General features: G+C 37.2%; 1 protein-coding gene across 5 annotated transcripts in view; it reads left to right on the forward strand.

Moving 5' to 3' along the window:
* PRKCI (protein kinase C iota) overlaps window positions 1–15,473 on the forward strand; it is a 94,457-nt gene extending 78,984 nt beyond the window's left edge. For 3 of the 5 annotated variants that reach the window (XM_028491122.2, XM_028491114.2, XM_055083738.1), the window contains exons 13-18: window positions 3,328–3,415; window positions 4,430–4,555; window positions 5,711–5,790; window positions 7,775–7,864; window positions 8,236–8,351; window positions 12,628–15,473. In XM_028491122.2, coding sequence (XP_028346923.1) covers window positions 3,328–3,415; window positions 4,430–4,555; window positions 5,711–5,790; window positions 7,775–7,864; window positions 8,236–8,351; window positions 12,628–12,715 — 588 coding nt within the window. In that variant the 3' untranslated portion in view covers window positions 12,716–15,473. The remainder of the gene's footprint in view (window positions 1–3,327; window positions 3,416–4,429; window positions 4,556–5,710; window positions 5,791–7,774; window positions 7,865–8,235; window positions 8,352–12,627) is intronic. The other 2 variants (XM_055083743.1, XM_007100798.4) reach the window with 1 other exon arrangement.
* Window positions 15,474–18,842: the final 3,369 nt, after the last annotated feature.

Consider the following 18,842-nt stretch of genomic DNA (forward strand, 5'->3'; position numbering starts at 1 on the left):
TCCCCGACCAGGGATCGAACCAGCATCCCCTGGGTTGGAAGGCAGATTCTTAACCACTGGACCACCAGGGGAAGTCCTTGTTAGCATTTTTTAGCAATAAAGTTTTTTTTTTATTTTTATTGAAATATAGTTGATTTACAATGTTGTGTTTAAAGTTTTTTTTTTTTTTTTTTTTTGCCTTCCTCTGTTGTGGCCTCTCCCGTTGCGGAGCACAGGCTCCGGACGCGCAGGCTCAGCGGCCATGGCCCACGGGCCCAGCTGCTCCGTGGCATGTGGGATCCTCCCAGACCGGGGCGCGAACCCGGTTCCCCTGCATCGGCAGGCGGACGCGCAACCACTGCGCCACCAGGGAAGCCCCTTAAAGTATTTTTTATTTAAGGTATTCACTTTGTTTTTTAGACATAATGGTTTTGCACATTTAATAGGTTACAGTGTTGTGTAAACAATTTTTATATGCACTGGGAAACCAAAAATACTCATGTGACTCAATTTATTGTGATGTCATAAATGGGGGTCTGAAAGCAAACTGCATTATCTCCATGTATGCCTGTATGCAAAAATAACATATATATCCCTGTTAGAGATCTTTAAAAATTCCTTGGAGTCACAACATATATTACTAAATATTTCTTCTAGATGTTTGTGTTAGTGTTATATATAATAGTGTAAAATTTGAAGACAAATACATACATCACGCCCAGAATATCTCTGTAGGAACACATAAGAACCTTATGACGGTGGTTGTCCCTAGGGAGCTGGAACTGGATGCGTCAGGGACAAGAATGGGAGGAAGGCTTGATTTTTAGTGTATATCTTCCCCCACAACCTTTTTGTTTGGAATTTTGTACCATGTAATTTAACAATAGGGAAATGGTTAGATTCTAGGTACATATGTTGAGTTGGATTTGTAGTTATTAATAATAGGAAGTCTGTAATTACATGGAAATTACATAGCTATAAAGTAAAGAAAAGCAGACGCTTAATTGTATATTTAATATTTAGCTTGTATTTAGACTATCTTTTTATTATTTTTAGTTTTAATTGAGGTATGGTTGATTATAGTATTATGTAAGTTTCAGATGTACGACATAGTGATTTAGTTTTTAAAGATTGTAGTCCATTTACAGTTATTATAAAATTGGACTGTATTCCCTGTGCTGTACAATATACCCTTGTAGCTTATTTATTTTATACATAGTAGTTTGTACCTCTTAATCTCCTACCTCTATTTTGTCCCTTCCTTCTCCCTCTCCCTCTCCCCACTGGTAGCCACTAGTTTATTCTCTATATCTGTGAGTCTGTTTTTGTTGTTGTTACTATATTCATTTGTTTGTTCTATTTTTTAAATTCCACATATAAGTGATAGCATACAGTATTTGTCTTTTCTGTCTGACTTATTTCAATAGCATAATAACCCTCCAAGTCTATGTTGTTGTTAATGGCAAAATCTCATTCATTTTTGTGGCTGAGTAGTATTCCAGTAGTAGTTTGTCAGTGGTTTCCTTTGCTGTGCAAAAACTTTTAAGTTTAATTAAGTCCCATTTGTTTATTTTTGCATTTGTTTCCTTTGCCTTAGAAGATAGATCAAAAAATATATATATTGGTACAATATATGTCAAAGAGTATTCTGCCTATGTTTTCTTTTAGGAGTTTTGTGGTTTCTGGTCTTATATTTAGGTCTTCAATCCATTTTGAGTTTATTTTTGTATATGGTGTGTGAAAATATTCTAATTTCATTCTTTTACATGTAGATGTCCTGTTTTTCCAGCACCACTAATTGAAGAGACTGTCTTTTCTCCATTGTATACTTTTGCTTCCTTTGTCATAGACTAATTAACCACAAGTGAATGGGTTTATTTATGGACTCTCTATTTCTGTTTCATTGATCTATGTGTCTGTTTTTGTGCCAGTACCACACTGTTTTCATTACTGTAGCTTTGTAGTATAGTCTGAAGTCAGAGCACTTGATTCCTCCAACTCTTTCCTTTCTCAAGATTGTTTTGGCTCTTTCTTATTTAATTGCCTGTGGCCCAAGAATTGTCTGAATGATATTAGTCTTTTGAAATATACTGAGGTTTCTTTTATGCCTTAGTATTTGGTCGGTATCCCAAATGTACTTTAAAAAGGGTATGTAATCTCTATTTTGCATTCAAGGAGTCTCTCCCTCCTTTTCCGTTTCTCCACATATACACGTAGATTTATATATTCTATATGTATGTAAACTATACATACTTTTAACTCTAGCTTTTGTCCAAATCTTTCTCTGCTTACTAATTTTTTTGTTGGTATGACCTACCATTTTTTGATATAGATGTGTTAAAATTACCTGTCATGATTGGGAATTGTACTATCAGTGCAGGCTGCTATAACAAGGTACTACAGATTAGGTGGCCTAAGCAACAAACACTTATTTCTCATGGTTGTGGAGACTGGGAAGTCTAAGATGAAGGTGCTGGCAGATTTGGTGTCTGAAGGCACCCCTCCTGGTTTGCAGAAGAGTAAAGGCATTCTTCATGGTTTGCAGATGGCTGCCTTCCCGTTGTATCCTCAAATGGTGGGGAGAGAGAAAGGGGCTAGCTCTCTTTCTCTTCTTATAAGAACATGAATCCCATCATGGGGCTCAAACCTCATGATCTAATTACCTCAAAGGCCCCCCCCCATGCTATCACATTGGGGCTTCAGGATAAGAATATTAGGGGCACGTAAACATTCAGACAATAGCAGGGATTGTGAAGTCCTCTTAATAATTTTGTCCATTTTTACTAGTTGTATTTTGAGGCTGTGTTGTTAGCTACATATAAGTTTGTTTTAACTTCTTGGTGATTGTTCCATTTGTTATTGTGTAGTTTCTCTATTTATACATATTAGTGTGTTGTACCTTAATTTCCTCCATCCTGTAGCTATTAAAATACAAAACCAAAAAACGTGTGCCTTAGGATAAATGACCAGAAGGGAAACATCATAATGCCAGCAGTGGTTGTGTTAGGAGGTGGGATTTAAAGAGCTTCTTTTCTTCATAAAATATGATTCCTTTTACTCATGTAATTTAAGTTTTTCTATTACAATTTTACTTGAGTATAAATTAAGTGCAATTTTTATCTTAATTGAACTGACTCTTTACCTACATCTAATAAGGACAGGTTTTTTTTAAGGTATTTAGTAGCAACCCATGATTTTAATAATAAAGGCAACTGTGCTAGTGATATTTTATTTAAGCTCAATATATTACCTATAGATGCTGACCTTATATGATAGATGAAATAAAAGAGGTGAATTTAAAACAGATTTTGCATCTTATTTTTTTTTTCTTTTTTTTTTTAATAAAAGGAAGGATTACGGCCAGGAGATACAACCAGCACTTTCTGTGGTACTCCTAATTACATTGCTCCTGAAATTTTAAGAGGAGAAGATTATGGTAATAAATTGGTGGTATTTTGGCTATGTGCTAGAAGGGTGGTTAAATGTGGTACCAGTTGCATTATAGTACACTATAGTATTTCAATACTGAGCTTATTAACATAAACTTTCTTGATCTTCTTAAAACCTACATAAAACTCCCAAATTCTGAAATCAGAGACGGTGGGACCTTGGCAGTATTTGGGGGTGCAAATTTGAATAATATTTTATTAGTAGCAAGCACTTAAGAGTACTAGGCACTATTCTAAGCAGTTTGCATATGGTGACTAAGTTAATCCTCTTAATAATCCTATGAGGTAAGCACTGTTAATTCACATTTTACAAACAAGGAAACTGATGTACAGAAAGGTTAAATAACTTGCCCAAGGTCATGTAGCTAGAAAGTGGCAGAGTTGGGATTTAATCAGCCATGTGACTCCAGAGTCATAAACCTCTGGAAGATTGTTCAGATTTCCTGGGGTATTTCCCCCAGGAATCTGAAAGATGGAGGAAAGATTGCCTGCTTGTCAGGAACTAGAGGATATGTTTATCTCAAGAAAACATTTGACCCTTTGGGTTCTGGCCCTTTGATTCCAGCAGTTGTAAAGGAGGATGGGTATTTCTGATAGCTGCTCATAATCCGGTTCCCAAGTCCTTTAAGGATCTTTAGTCAGCTAGCAGAAGATCACGTTTCAGATCAAGGGAGGTTATTCTCAAATACAATTTCATTATATCCTCAAAACAAAATATTAGATACAGGCTATGAGTCTGAAATTACAGACATATTTGGGAAGCGAAACTTATGTTCCATTTTCCATATTTTATTTTTAAAGTTATCTTTTAGGTACCTCCCCTTTTTGATAAGTGAAATATTCCTATAATCCTCGATGCCTACCATGATAGCTGTAATGCATTTCGAGTTTACTTTTTCATTATGTTTGTTTTTTTTATTATGTAATAAAATGAATCTCAAATTACTGACTTTTTAGAATGCAGAATGGATAATTTGTTGCTTTAAAATTTCTTTGTGAAGGTTTCAGTGTTGACTGGTGGGCTCTTGGAGTACTAATGTTTGAGATGATGGCAGGAAGGTCTCCATTTGATATTGTTGGGAGCTCCGATAACCCTGATCAAAACACAGAGGATTATCTTTTTCAAGGTAATTTGCAGTGTTTTACAGAGATTCAGTGTGAATAATCTATTCTAGAGCACGAATGAGGATGGCTCAAGATATTACTTTGAGTAAGAAAGAGGAGAATAATCTGGACAATATAGTCCTTAACACGTGAGGCTTTGAGTTTGTTTTTGTTGTTGTTGTTTTGATCTATCCTTCCTACCTCTTAGTCTGTTCACATTTGCCACTTACCTTCTCATACTCAAAAACATAACAAAGAGGTTCCTTCGGATTGTACATCACAGAGATTGGAGGAAAGAATTGTGTAGCTAGAGAGGATAGTCTTTTCACCTGGACCAAGAGGCTGAATGCATAAGTCCAACAGCAATATGGGGAAAAAGTAGAGTACCAAGAAGATAAGAGGGATCAAAAGGTGAAGAAAAAAGCCCCACAATTGGAAATACAAAGAATTGAACAGAACAGAAACAAGCAGACAAGCACAAGGACCCCTCCCCCACCAACACACAGTCCAAAGAAGTGCGAAGACTGCCATAAAATTCTACATTTCATAATTAAGGCCGTCACAGGAAATGAATGGATATTTCATGTAATAGGAAATCCAGCTGGCTGTGGAATATATGGAAAGACGTTCAACCTCACTACTAATTAGGGGTGTGCACATTAAAACATTAATGAGCTACCATTTTTTACCTACACATTTGGCAAAAACTTTAAAGTCTGATAATACTAGTGCTGGTGAGGATATGGAGCAACTGGAACTCTGGTGGCAGGAGTGAAAATGGACACAACAGCTTTGGAGAATAATTTGGCAACGTCTAATAAAATAGAATATAGTAATAAGTGCCACACATTTTACAGATACTAACTCATTTAAACCTCATAACACCCCAGTGAATCAGGTATTATTTTTATTCCAATTTTACAGATGTGGAAACTAAGGTAAGGTAGTCAAAGAATAAAACATATGCATATAATGATAAAAACTGTTCAGAGTAGATAGAGGCTGTCTCTGAGAAGGAAGGAGAGGAATGGGACTGGGAAAGTACACAAGACACTTAGATAGTGTATGTAATGTCTTTGGTTTTTTCTGCTAGAATGCCTTAAATACCTCATAATAAAAATATAAAGATTAAAGCCCTGTAAAAGTTAAATATAATGCCATAAATTTTATCTTTCTAGTTATTTTGGAAAAACAAATTCGCATACCACGTTCTTTGTCTGTAAAAGCTGCAAGTGTCCTGAAGAGCTTCCTCAACAAGGTATAAATTGCGTATAAAATCTTTAGTGATTTATCTCTATACAAACGAAGCTGGTAAGGAGAGGTTCAGGCAATGTAAAATTCCAAAACATCAGAGTATGTAATTTTTCAGTTATATCTGGAACTTGTCTCTTCAGCAAAGAGTAGGTTGACAGAATTAGATCCTGAGGTGAGGTGTTCTTTCCATTTTGCCAATATAATTTACCCCCAGCTTTATATTACATATGATGTTTTTAATGTAAATGAAAAATACCATGTACTCAGGGAAAAATTGTGTCTCTGGGGATAGCCTCAATTGTACTTTCAGCTCTGTTTTTCAGTTTTCTTTAGATAATTATTCATAGAATGTCTTAACTTATTGAGCACTTAGTGCAGTAGTGTTCTACAAATTCTCATATCACAACCCTGTAATTAGATAATATTCAGAAGAAATGAAATGCCATCATTGGTGCTTTAAAAAAATCTGAACATCTGAAAATTCTTTTGTTTGTTGCAGTTGGTAGGCTAGAAGAGTTTTACGATCTATCTAAGATAACGATTCTGAACTATCTTTACTCATAACACCAAATGTGTAGGGGTTTTTTTTGTTGTTTTTTGTTTTTTGTTTTTTTTCTGTACGCGGGCCTCTCACTGCTGTGGCCTCTCCCGTTGCGGAGCACAGGCTCCGGACGCGCAGGCTCAGCGGCCATGGCTCACGGGCCCAGCCGCTCTGCGGCATGTGGGATCTTCCCAGACCGGGGCACGAACCCGTGTCCCCTGCATCAGCAGGCAGACTCCCAACCACTGCTCCACCAGGGAAGCCCCAAATGTGTGGGTTTTCTCCACACCAACCAATTTTCCAATCCTTACGTTAAAATCTTATTTTAAATAAATGGTAGGTTAGAAAGTAGGCTGATGTGCATTTATTTACTTATTTATTTAAAGAGCCCTCTCTCTAACACCAATCTACTTCTTTTTTTTTTTTTTTATAAATTTTATTTATTTTTTAATTTTTGGCTGTGTTGGGTCTTCATTGCTGCGTGGGCTTTTCCTTGGTTGCAGCGAACGGGGGCTACTCTTTGTTGCAGTGTGTGGGCTTCTCATTGCGGTGGCTTCTCTTGTTGCAGAGCACGGGCTCTAGGAGCACGGGCTTCAGTAGTTGTGGCTCGCGGGCTCTAAAGCACAGGCTCAGTAGCTGTGGCGCACGGGCTTAGTTGCTCCGCGGCATGTGGAATCTTCCCGGACCAGGGCTCAAACCCGTGTCCCCTGCATTGGCAGGCGGTTTCTTAACCACTGCGCCACCAGGGAAGCCCTGCATTTATTTTCTAAGATAATGATGAATTTTAATAAAATAAGAAATTCAAGCTTGTTTTAAATGAGTATTTTATGTGAGGAAAGATTTAAACTGGAAACCTAAGCTTTAACACAGTGAAAAGTGAAGGTGAGAAGTGTCAATATGCAAAACAAAATGCCTTTTACTGCAAAGAAAAATGGGAACATGTTCTCATTCATGATAACTATATAAGTTGCAGGCCCCTTCTCAGTCCAGTGATTCAGATAATGGTTGTATCGTTGCTGTATACACAGATTATGGTTGTTGTAATTGGGCATAGGGCTTTTAAATTGAGCTAAAAAACAAACTTGTAAAGTTTGGGGGTTTGCATATTTTGACTATCGCTCTAACCCATGTCAAAGAAAGAGCTGGTTGCTGCCCAGTTGATTCTGCTGCTCTTTTTCCTCCCATTTTTCTTTAGCAAGGTGTGGCGACATCTCTCCACTTGAATTACAAGGATAGCTGGAGAGAGAGCCATGAGGAAATCTTACTTGTCACAAGCTTAGATACTCATTTGAGTATCTAGTGTTGCACTTTCTAGAAAAGAAAGGTAGACCATTCTGAGTTCAGACATAAAGGTATCATATAATAGACACAAAACACAGGTCACAAAGATGATTTATTCTAAAGCAGGATATTCACCCAGTTCTTGAAACATTTCTTTCCGCCATAGGACCCAAAGGAACGATTGGGTTGTCATCCTCAAACAGGATTTGCTGATATTCAGGGCCACCCATTCTTCCGAAATGTTGATTGGGATATGGTATGTAAATTGGACTGTTTTATATATTAGGTTTCATTATTTTCTTGGGCCAAAATTTATTAACTTAATATTGAAAAACTAGTATATCACAGCTTAAATAATTTAAAACCACTCTCTTCAGTGCTTTTAAAAAAGCTTTTGAAACAGTGAAAGCTTAGAACATTAATTTAATGGAGCAGGTTGTAATATTATTGAGGCCTGCATCAATGTTCAGATTTGTAAATGATTTCCATCATTGTGAATATTGTAGAACAATGCCTAGGGACTCATTTTAATAAGACTGGGAAATATCTGAGGACAGAGGAGAAATGTAGAGGTGGAATATTTCTAAGAATGCAGGCTTGAGCTGTCATCTACTATGTCTTTTCTAGATGGAGCAAAAGCAGGTGGTACCTCCCTTTAAACCAAATATTTCTGGGGAATTTGGTTTGGACAACTTTGATTCTCAGTTTACGAATGAACCTGTCCAGCTCACTCCAGATGATGAGTAAGTAATTCTATAGACTGCAATATTTTTAAAGTTCTTTGAAAGTCCCATTTTTAATGGCTACACAGTGTTTCATTATCAGATTATGCTGTATTTTATCTAATCATTCAGTTATGGGATGTTTGAATTATACAATTATAAAAACAGTAATTGTCATTTTCTTCTTTGCTTTATGTGTATTATCTCTAATTCTCACAACAACCGTGTAAACCTAGTTGTCATCATCTTCGTTTTACAGATGAGGAAACCAAGGCTCAGAGAGGTTAAGCAAAGTTACGCAGCTATGAGGTGGCAGAGCCAGGATTCCAACCCAAGTCTGACTAAGGCCTGTGCTCTTTCCACTCCACTGCGCTGTTTCCCATTTTGATGATGACCATCTTTGTCTGAGTTCCTGAGTATTACCTTAAGATAGATTCCTAGACGAGGAATTAGGTCAAAGGGTGCGAAATTTTTAAAGCTCTTGATATGTATTGCCAAATTACTTTTTTAAAAAGATTACATCAACATATCAAGTCCAGGCAGCAGTGATCTGACATACTTTTTGTGTTTATGTTGTATCTCTTAAAGTTTAGAATAACTTGGGGATATTTGATCCTTCACCTGTCATTACGGATTCATTCTCATCTCATAAAGCCCTTTCTGCTTGGCAGTCATTTTACTTGTACATCTTGTTAGTTCTTGTCACGTTCCTCACCGCAGCTGTTCTAAACTATCTCTACATTTTAGAAGCCTTCAACCCTTCCCCTGCCTTCATCACTCTAAATGGATTAACCTTGCCTTGAGTTGACTGCCAGGATTGAGACCTCTCTGCTGTGAGCTTGCTTCCTTTCCGGCTGTCACCAGACCGACCACCTTGCATCTCAGAATTGCTCTCTAACTCTTCCCAAACTTTTGCTTCTTCCCAGTTCTTGGAAGGCAAGGGGTACTCTCCCCTTTTCCTCCAGTGTTCATTTTTGTCAGTTATCTCCACTACTCTACCTTCCTTAACTTCTCTTTTCCAGCTTCTTTCCCTCTACTTATAAACATGTTCAAATATCCTAATTTTTTCCACTTCTTTGAACCACCACATTTTTTTCTCATTTTCCTTTCATCTTCAAGCTTTTTCAAAAATAGTTAATAGGGCTTCCTTGGTGGCGCAGTGGTTGGGAGTCCGCCTGCCCATGCAGGGGACACGGGTTCGTTCCCCGGTCCGGGAAGATCCCACGTGCCGCGGAACGGCTGGGCCCGTGAGCCATGGCCGCTGAGCCTGCGCGTCTGGAGCCTGTGCTCCGCAACGGGAGAGGCCACAACAGTGAGAGGCCCACATACCGCAAAAAAAAAAAAAAAAAAAAAAAGTTAATAGATGCTTATGGTAAAAGAAAAATAAATAAGCACTATCTCTATTAAATTCCTTCAGAGTAGTCAACATTATCTTACACTTTCTTGCTGCCAACACTTTAACCTCTTACAATTTAACCTGCTTTTTCACCTGTTGAAGGTTGAATTGACTTCTTAATTTCTAAATTTTAAAGCTTTTTTTTTTTTTAGCTTTTTAAAATTTTATTTATTTATTTTATTTTTGGCTGTGTTGGGTCTTCGTTTCTGTGCGAGGGCTTTCTCTAGTTGTGGGAAGCGGGGGCAACTCTTCATTGCGGTGCACGGGCCTCTCACTATCGCGGCCTCTCCCGTTGCGGAGCACAAGTTCCAGATGCGCAGGTCAGTAGCTGTGGCTCACGGGCCTAGTTGCTCCGCGGCATGTGGGATCTTCCCAGACCAGGGCCCGAACCCGTGTCCCTGCATTAGCAGGCAGATTCTCAACCACTGTGCCACCAGGGAAGCCCTAAAGCATTTTTTGATCTGCCCCCATCTCCTCCGATGTCAGTAAAGCATCTGGCACTCATGGCCTGCTTTAGTTGGCACTGCATACCCTCTTTGTGCGTCATCTCTTTAACCACTTGTCATCTTATTTTCCCTGTCCCCTTGAGACTAGGATGCTCCGTGGTTCTGTTCATGACTGCCTTCTCTTTGCTATATGCAGTTTGTACCTTGGAGATTTCAGCCAACCCCGTAGCATGGATACCAGCTATTAAATGACTCCCAGCTAAATTGGCAAACAATTCTTAAGCAAAAGGCACTATGCTAAGTACTGCACATTCAAAGATGATCAAGGCATAGGCCAATCTCTCAGAAAGCTTACTGGCTACTAAAGGAAGGAGAGGTGTACCCAAATCATTATTTCTGGCAGCATTGTATATTAGAAAGAGCACTGGATTTAACCAAAAGATAGGAATTTGAATCCCAACGCCACCTCTTACCAGCTGGTTACCCTGGGTGTGAATTGCATAACTTCTCTGAGCCTGTGTCTTCTTGTATTGCCTACCACCCAAGGTGCTGTGAAGAATAAATGAGCAGTGGTTTCTGAAGCTCCTAGCGCCTGCCCTGATACCTCTCCTGAGCTGCATTTCCTTCTACTAGTTTAAACATCTCTCCTAGTTTGTCAGATACGCACCTCAAACACATGAAGTCTAAATTGTTCTCACTCGGGTCCTTGTTTTCATTTACCCTTTTCTGCTTGTTGTACCACCATGCAGTCCTGCATTTGGATTCAAGAGCTGAGTCAGTGGTTGTTGGCTCTAACTTTTCCTTACCAAACTATATAATACCTTCAGCAGCCAAGTCCTTGTCTCTTTTTGCTTTACTTCATCACTTGTGTCGTTTCCATTCCCACTGCCATAAGCCCAGCTCCGCTCTCTCAGATCATACGTAGAATATCATGCCATCCTAACTGACTCCTTCTTTACTTTGCAGCCTATTCGGTACACTCAGGAAGTACCACTCCAGTTCTTTAACTCCTTTCATCAGAAACCTTCAGTAACTCCTACATTGCCTAGCAGAAAAAGTCTATCCCCTTGGTTAGTAATTAAGGCCTCCCAGCATCTACTTCAGCCTGACTTTATAGCCATATCTCTCACTATAACACAAACGCTGCGTTCTCATCAGGCTCAGTTACTCACCATTCCCTGATAGCATGCTGTTAACATTTTCTCTCTAGTCCTCCTTCCTTTTCACCTATTGAAATCTTCCCCATCTTTCAGAGCTACCTCAGATGTAACCAGACCTTTGATGGATCAAGGTGGACCTACTTAGTGTAAACATCACTGGCTTCTTTGAGCTAGCCATTACCTTCCTTCCAACATCCTCTGCCACTTAACACCCTTCTATTCCTGTGCTCTAACTCTAATAAATTACTGGCATTCCCCAGACCTACCATAATCTTTCATAATTCCATTCAGTAAGTGTTTGTGGAATGATGCTGCCTTTCTTGATTTCTCCAAGAAGTCACCTTTCTCTTTATTTTTTATTTTATTTTTTTTTTGTGGTATGCGGGCCTCCCTCTGTTGTGGCCTCTCCCGTTGTGGAGCACAGGCTCCGCACGCGCAGGCTCAGCGGCCATGGCTCACGGGCCCAGCCGCTCCGCGGCATGTGGGATCCTCCCAGACCGGGGCGCGAACCCGGTTCCCCTGCGTTGGCAGGCGGACGCGCAACCACTGCGCCACCAGGGAAGCCCCACCTTTCTCTTTAGAACTGTGGTTAGAGTAGAACTTAGCTTGTCATGTAGGAAACTTAGCAGGTACTGCTTTCTGTTATGTGAAGTACCTACCTTCCTTCTCTTCTTGAAGGAAGAGACTAGGTCCTGTGTAACGTGGTGCTCTGCAGTATGGTATGAACATTTAAGTAGTAAAATATTTGATGGAAATACTCTTGTGAATTAAACTAGGAGCCCAGTGTAGCAGAATGCCAACCTCTCTGCTCCCTGTGACCCACTGCCTCCCTGTGGTGACCCTTCCTCACTCCAGGTCTTTCAGTGTTCTTCTTCCTGTTGTCTTTTCAATTTGGTTAACTTCTTCTGGGCCTTCTCTTCACCATCTTCCATCTGGCTCTTGGGGTGACTACTAAATTGCACACTAATACAGACCTGGATGTTAAATTATGAATGTTGTTCAGGTCAAAAGTTAAGATTACCTAGGATTATGACAATTTGTACCTTTTTTATTCCCAGTCTTCAGTTTTGGGCTACTTTTTGGTTCTAAACTTGCTCGTGGGATTATTAGTCTTTTTTGATTTTCAACATTCCTGATTCTTCTAGAAAATGTTTTGGGGTTAATCTAAAAACTTGTAGATTTTCCCCCTATAACTTATATAAATTAGCCTTATTTTTAATTTTTTAATCTTATTTTTCCATTTAAGTAAAAACTCAAAGAAATCTTGATGATGAAAATTATTTTTCTTTCAACAGTGACATTGTGAGGAAGATCGATCAGTCTGAATTTGAAGGTTTTGAGTACATTAATCCTCTTTTGATGTCTGCAGAAGAATGTGTCTGATCCTCCTTTCTCAACTATGCATTTTGCTTGTGTTGCCATTTAGTGCATGGATAAACTTGTTACCAGCCTGGATACAAAGAACCATTTTATATTTTTCACTTGCAGAAAAAGCACTCAGTATATTCTATTGTTGGCTGTAAGAGTCAATTATTACATCTAAGTTTAACTATGGAAAAGAAATGAAACTAGTTTGCAGACAATCATGTCAAAATTTAGTTACACTGGTAATCCAGCAACCTACTGATGAATAATAAAGTTGTCTTTTTCGTTTAAAGGAAGTACTGACTAAAAAGAGCATATGTTGCATTAAGGTACATGGTGGGATTACATCATAAGCCTGCCCTGATTTTTGTCATACTCATGAAGTCATTTAAGTGTTTAATTTTGGAATAAAAGAGTAATGCAAAATACAACTTGTTATATTACCTATTACTTTCTGAGTTCTGTGTGTTTAAAAATTCAGCTGTAAGTTTTATCATTGCCTTAGCAAATTAAATTATTGATTTTTAAGGCAACAATTATAAATTGGTAATAAAAAATGTTGCTTGCTTAGAATGAGGGAACACAGATTCTCCTTGAGGAAGAAAATAGGCACATTTTATTAAGAATCAGATTCCAAATCATTAGCTGTTTTTGAAAAACTGATTCAAGTGATTTCTTTAGTATGTTAAGGGGTTAGTGTCTGAGCTTGTCCCTGTAGTGGGAACTTTAACTGGAGTGTTAATAAATGTAGTTCAAAGAACCTAGGATGCAGTTAAATGGAACACTTCTCAGTATATAAAAAGGAAAAAATAGAAACTTAAAATAGATACAGAAAAGTGCAATGGTAATATTTATTTCTTATTGGACAGTAAATCTCACAGACGCTTTTTGTGATTTGACTTAAATAATAAGGAAGCACTCACTTGCTACCAAATGTAAAAGCATTCCATTATCCAGAGGACACAGAATGTATACTATTTTTTCCTTATAATTCAGTATACAGGAAAATAATTTATCTTCCAAATAGTGTCCGAACCATGCTTGTTTCTTCCCCAAACCACATTATCCATACTTTCGGATCCTGTTTGTGGAGTCTTCAGTGAAACTCAAGAAAAAGTAATAAAGTAAACATGAATAAATCTTCAGGATATGCACGTACACTCACACTCATCACAGTTCCAGCTCCTTAAGTGAGTTTTTGTTAAGTAGGTAACACATGTAATCAGAGTAGAATACATTTCAGGGGCAGAGTTCTTCAGATTATTTTTTATTAATATTAGTGTTTAACAATTTATTATTTAAAATGATGCCAATGATAGCATCCTTCTGTTGTTTATTTTAAATTTTTTTTATGAAAAGGGACTTAAAAAATAACCATGATCATTTAAATTACTTATAATTGTCCAATCTTAGTAAAATGTAACTTTTAGGAAAGCTATCTAGTCTTAAATTTAGAATGATTTAAAATATGTAGGCATTTAATAAATTATCTCTTTTTTGGGAGCATGGGGATGCTGCATTTCATTTGAAATGTAATTTTTCCAAAGTTTCTGGCCATGTACTCTCTTTTCTTTGAATAGCTATGTCTGAAAGCAATGAAAACCTCCAAGGGGGCTTCCCTGGTGGCGCAGCGGTTGAGAGTCCGCCTGCCGATGCAGGGGACACGGGTTCGTGCCCCGGTCCGGGAGGATCCCACATGCCGCGGAGCGGCTGGGCCCGTGAGCCATGGCCGCTGAGCCTGCGCGTCCGGGGCCTGTGCTCCGCAACGGGAGAGGCCACGGCAGTGAGAGGCCCGCGTACCGCAAAAAAAAAAACAAAACAAAAAAACCCAAAAACCTCCAAGGAAATGTTTATATAATTTACATGTTTATTTAAGGGGTATGTATGTTTCTCTTAAGACCTGAAACTTGTTTTAAAACAAAAAGCAATATTCACTTCAAATCATAAATTTATAGAAATTTTTGACATATCAGAAATATGTTTATCATCTTGCTTTTAAGTGGTCCTGTTTCCCTTAGGGCATTCGTTCTCAAGTTTTAGAATGTGGAATAATCACATAGTCAGTGTGTTTAATATGCACATTACTGGGCCTGCCTTAGAGTTCTGTTGGGTCTTTGGACCTCATTTTGAGAAACATTTTTTTGAGTTTTTCTTTTAGTTTGTCCTTAGTTACATATTAGAGACAGTATTCATGATAAAACATTTTGAGAAGGGGTGGACAGTTACTATCTTATCTACAATTTTAAACAAGTTTTGAGTTAATGACCTTCAAGTTAGATATCTTCTAAAAAAAATCCATCAGTTTTCTATCAATGTTACAAATGGTGAAACATTTTTCTGTGATGAGGTTTTAACCATTATTCACAGTGGCCTTTTTTTTAAATATTTTTTTTAAAAAAACTAATAAGATTTACTGTGTATATTTTATACAGAATTGAATTACAAATATGTTTTAAATTGTATTCTGGTTTTTGTAGTCCTTATGTGCCATGCCAATTCTTTTTATATTACATAGAAGTTGTTTCAGGTTACTTACCAGGGGACTAAGGCAGTTGACTTAATGGTTGGAATTTTGGTGTTCTAAGAAAAAATTTATTTTGTATAAGCATGTATGTGGTCAGATCATTTTATGTGTATGCAGCCTGAAATGCATATCAGGTATTATGCTTGTTTAGTACCTGTACATTTACTTTTAAAATTTTGTTTTGTTTTGCTTTTTGTCATGTAGAATACTGCCTTGTATAATGTGATCTGTATTTGTGTACCGTTTTTTTTACTTTCAAATCTTTAAATAAAATGTTTAATACTCATCAAGATTGGAACATGTTTAATATGTAGCATACCAGAGTTTTGTGAAAGAACAAAGGCATATCAAAATTTGTTCAAGAAGAAAAATGAAAATTTTAGAGTTTGCAATTTTGCTGTACTTAAAGCAGCATTGGTAGTTCTGATGCCCTATTGTAGGCATCTACTCATAAAATATTGTTCAGTGTATTTTTAAACTCACCCCTCTATATCTCTTATGTTGGAAAACAAATTAGTAAAAAATCAGCTGAAGAGAGCATTTTAACTAGTTTTAAAACTGAACCAAATTTAAAGAGATTCAGAACAGTATGTTCTACAGTGATCTATTCTAGAGTTCCAGAACTCCTTTCTCAATTGTAGCTAGTGTCCATATATAAACAGGCATGAGCCTGGTATCCCACACTTACAAACCTCTTTACCATTACTGAAACCTTTCCTTTCCTTTCCAAGGAGAACGAAATCTTAAGTGCTTTTACTTTTTTCTTAATTGACTTGTCAGAGAGCTAGAGCCTGTATATTAAAACCACCAAAGACTGATCTCCTGTGTCTTCTCTATTATTTTATCCTAATATCCTCTGTACCAAATCATAAATTTGGTGGTTTTCTTTGTGTTAATAAAATCCCGAAACAGAATCCAAAGAGGAGTTTGAAGCTTTAGGGAAATTTTGCATTCAATAAGGCAACCAGTTTCTCCCTGAGAGAGAAAGTCAATCTCCAATCTTTAAAATCCAACAGGTTGGTTTCTGGATAACACCCAACAGCAAGTCATTTGGTATATATGATGGTCTCCCTTCATGGATTTACCCTCCTCTCCACTAGGACTTAAGGAATCAGTTAAGACCCAGATAGTCTGAGTAGTTTGTATCCAAAGTTTATTGTCCCAGAATGTTCATGGTGCTAAATAAGGCTAATAAAAAGCCAGAATCTCTGCCCTTGATATTCAAGATAGAGAACAGACATACTCAGAAAGATGATTGTCTCCACAGGAAATAGTCCAGTGATAAGAGCCAAATAAATGCAGAAAAATATACATTATGTGGCCATGTTAGGTTACAGGTTTACCAGTGAAACTAGTATGAATTTTACTTGATATTCATATATAATTGATCCATGCTATACTTTTTTTTAGATTTATGATAGATTGCAAAAAGCTTTAAGAATTCATATATACATAATAAAATCTTAGATATTTCTATATACACACACACGCACACACACAGTATATACTATACTAGATATACTATATATAAGATTAACATATAAGATTGTTTTTGGCTTTTCTGCTCAGAAATATGAATTGGAATTTACATGGACATGGGAGAGAAAATTATCAGATGCTCCTGCTTAGATTAGATTTTGTACAGTTCATCTCTGAAATTTATAATTAAGAGGAACCCAGCTCAGAATTTGAGAGTGATTTTTGGCTTGAAATGTGGCAGTGCAGTTCACCTTTATGTAGCAATTTATGCCTTAGTGTTAGTGTTAATGCCTTACTGGCATTAACACTGTATTTTTACTCCAATTACTATTTTTAACACTTTTACTGAAGAAATGGAATTACAGTTCTTCTAAGGATTAAGTGGCTGTTTCGTGTGATCTTTTACAGGCTATCTGAAAGTTAAACTCCATGCCAGATGTGTTCACTAGACTTGAGAGAGCTTTAGCTCAAGTTTTTATTAACAGTTAACAGGTCAGAAGCAAATTCTCATTGTGTAAGAAAGGACCCTTTGTGGGTAGAGGCGGGGCTCTTTTACCAGGAAAATTTTTTTCAAGCAAAATTTTTTTCTAAGGTAAATTTCTAAGTAAAATTTTCTAGAAGTAGTACCACGGAACCAGATTTAAACCTTCCATGATGTAAACTGTCTGCAACGTGGGTGGTTATACTTTGTGACTTTTTACGTTATTCATAGTATATTTAGGGGAAAATATCATGTAAAGATAGTTAAGTACAGAAGCCTAATTCTAACTCATTTTATGGTCTTTTACCAGAAAAATTTTTTTCAAGTAACATTTTTTTCTAAGTAAAATTTTTTTCTAGGCACTCTTGATTTTTATTTAAATGTTAGATTTTTAAATTTGAAGATCATGAAAGTATGTGCACTTGTGCATCATTTGAAAGTTTACTCAATTTGAAACAATATTTTAATGAAGAAATTTGAATCTATGTTAATGAGGATACTTTGCTACATTATTATTCCCTTTAAGTTTAAATTTTTATTTCATACGTTTATTGAAGGCTATGTAATGTGTCTAGTACTATGCTGATCCTACAGGATTTGGAAAAGTTTTATTGTAAGGAATTTTTTTATGATACAAGGAATAAATTCATTCCAGAAAAGTTGGCTTAGGTTTAAAAGAAAAAAAGTCGGTGTGTATGTTATCCTTTGAGGTAGGGGATATTTCCTATGATTAAAATAAAAATTAACATTCTCCCCCAAGTAGTGAGGTCTGAAAAATGTGGAAATGGGAGATAGCAGCGTATATGGTTCTGTCTCAGAATGGTGATTCCATCCACTTCATCACCACCAGGGGCCAGTCTCTTGCTGTAATGAAGGTCAGAGTTACCAGCACTTTCGCCCTCTGGAGAAGGCAGTATATTCTCTACAAGCCGGTTACCAAGAGGTTCCAGGATTTCATCAGTGCTTATCATGTGTGTTTTGAATTTACAGTTATCTGGGAGTCTGGCAAATTGTCATAGAACTGCTTTGCCTTTTTTAACTCTTCAGGGTGTTAGACCTTCCATATTTATTCAACACAAATTAGGACCTACTATGTGCTGGGCACTGGGGATATATCAAGCAAGAGTCTAGTCATGTCATATTTCATGCAGTCTGGGCAGTTTTCCATCTGTGAAGGATACCTTTAGCTGAAAATAAAACCAGGGCTGATTTTGGTCATTTAAATATAGAATAATTCAATTAAAACAAAATGCAAGAAATTGCCCACGTTCTTTAGTTGTGGAACTTTCTATATCAATTATTGCATGGCATCACAGGTTTAACCCATGAATGTTTGTAGACCCTCAGAGTCTCCATTAAAAACATGATTTCAGGAAAGTTTTGACTATGTTGCTATTTCACAAACACTAAACACTTTTGTACTGGAAGTAAATAGTTGAAAGCATCAGTTTGCCAAGGAAAGACATTTTCCTGCTAATTCCGTTGAACATTAATTTCCAGCCTGCTTCAGTTCCAGGCAGTTATTTACTTCATTGCCCAAAATAACTCTACAGTGCGCTGTGAGTTGCACTAAACAACCTCACACCTTCTCCTTCACAGGTTTTTCATCACAAATTTTTAGATTTGTTGTGTTATTGACACCATTTTATAATCTGCACATT

The sequence above is a fragment of the Physeter macrocephalus genome, chromosome 1, assembly GCF_002837175.3.
Source record: "Physeter macrocephalus isolate SW-GA chromosome 1, ASM283717v5, whole genome shotgun sequence".
Taxonomy (NCBI): Eukaryota; Metazoa; Chordata; class Mammalia; order Artiodactyla; family Physeteridae; genus Physeter; species Physeter macrocephalus.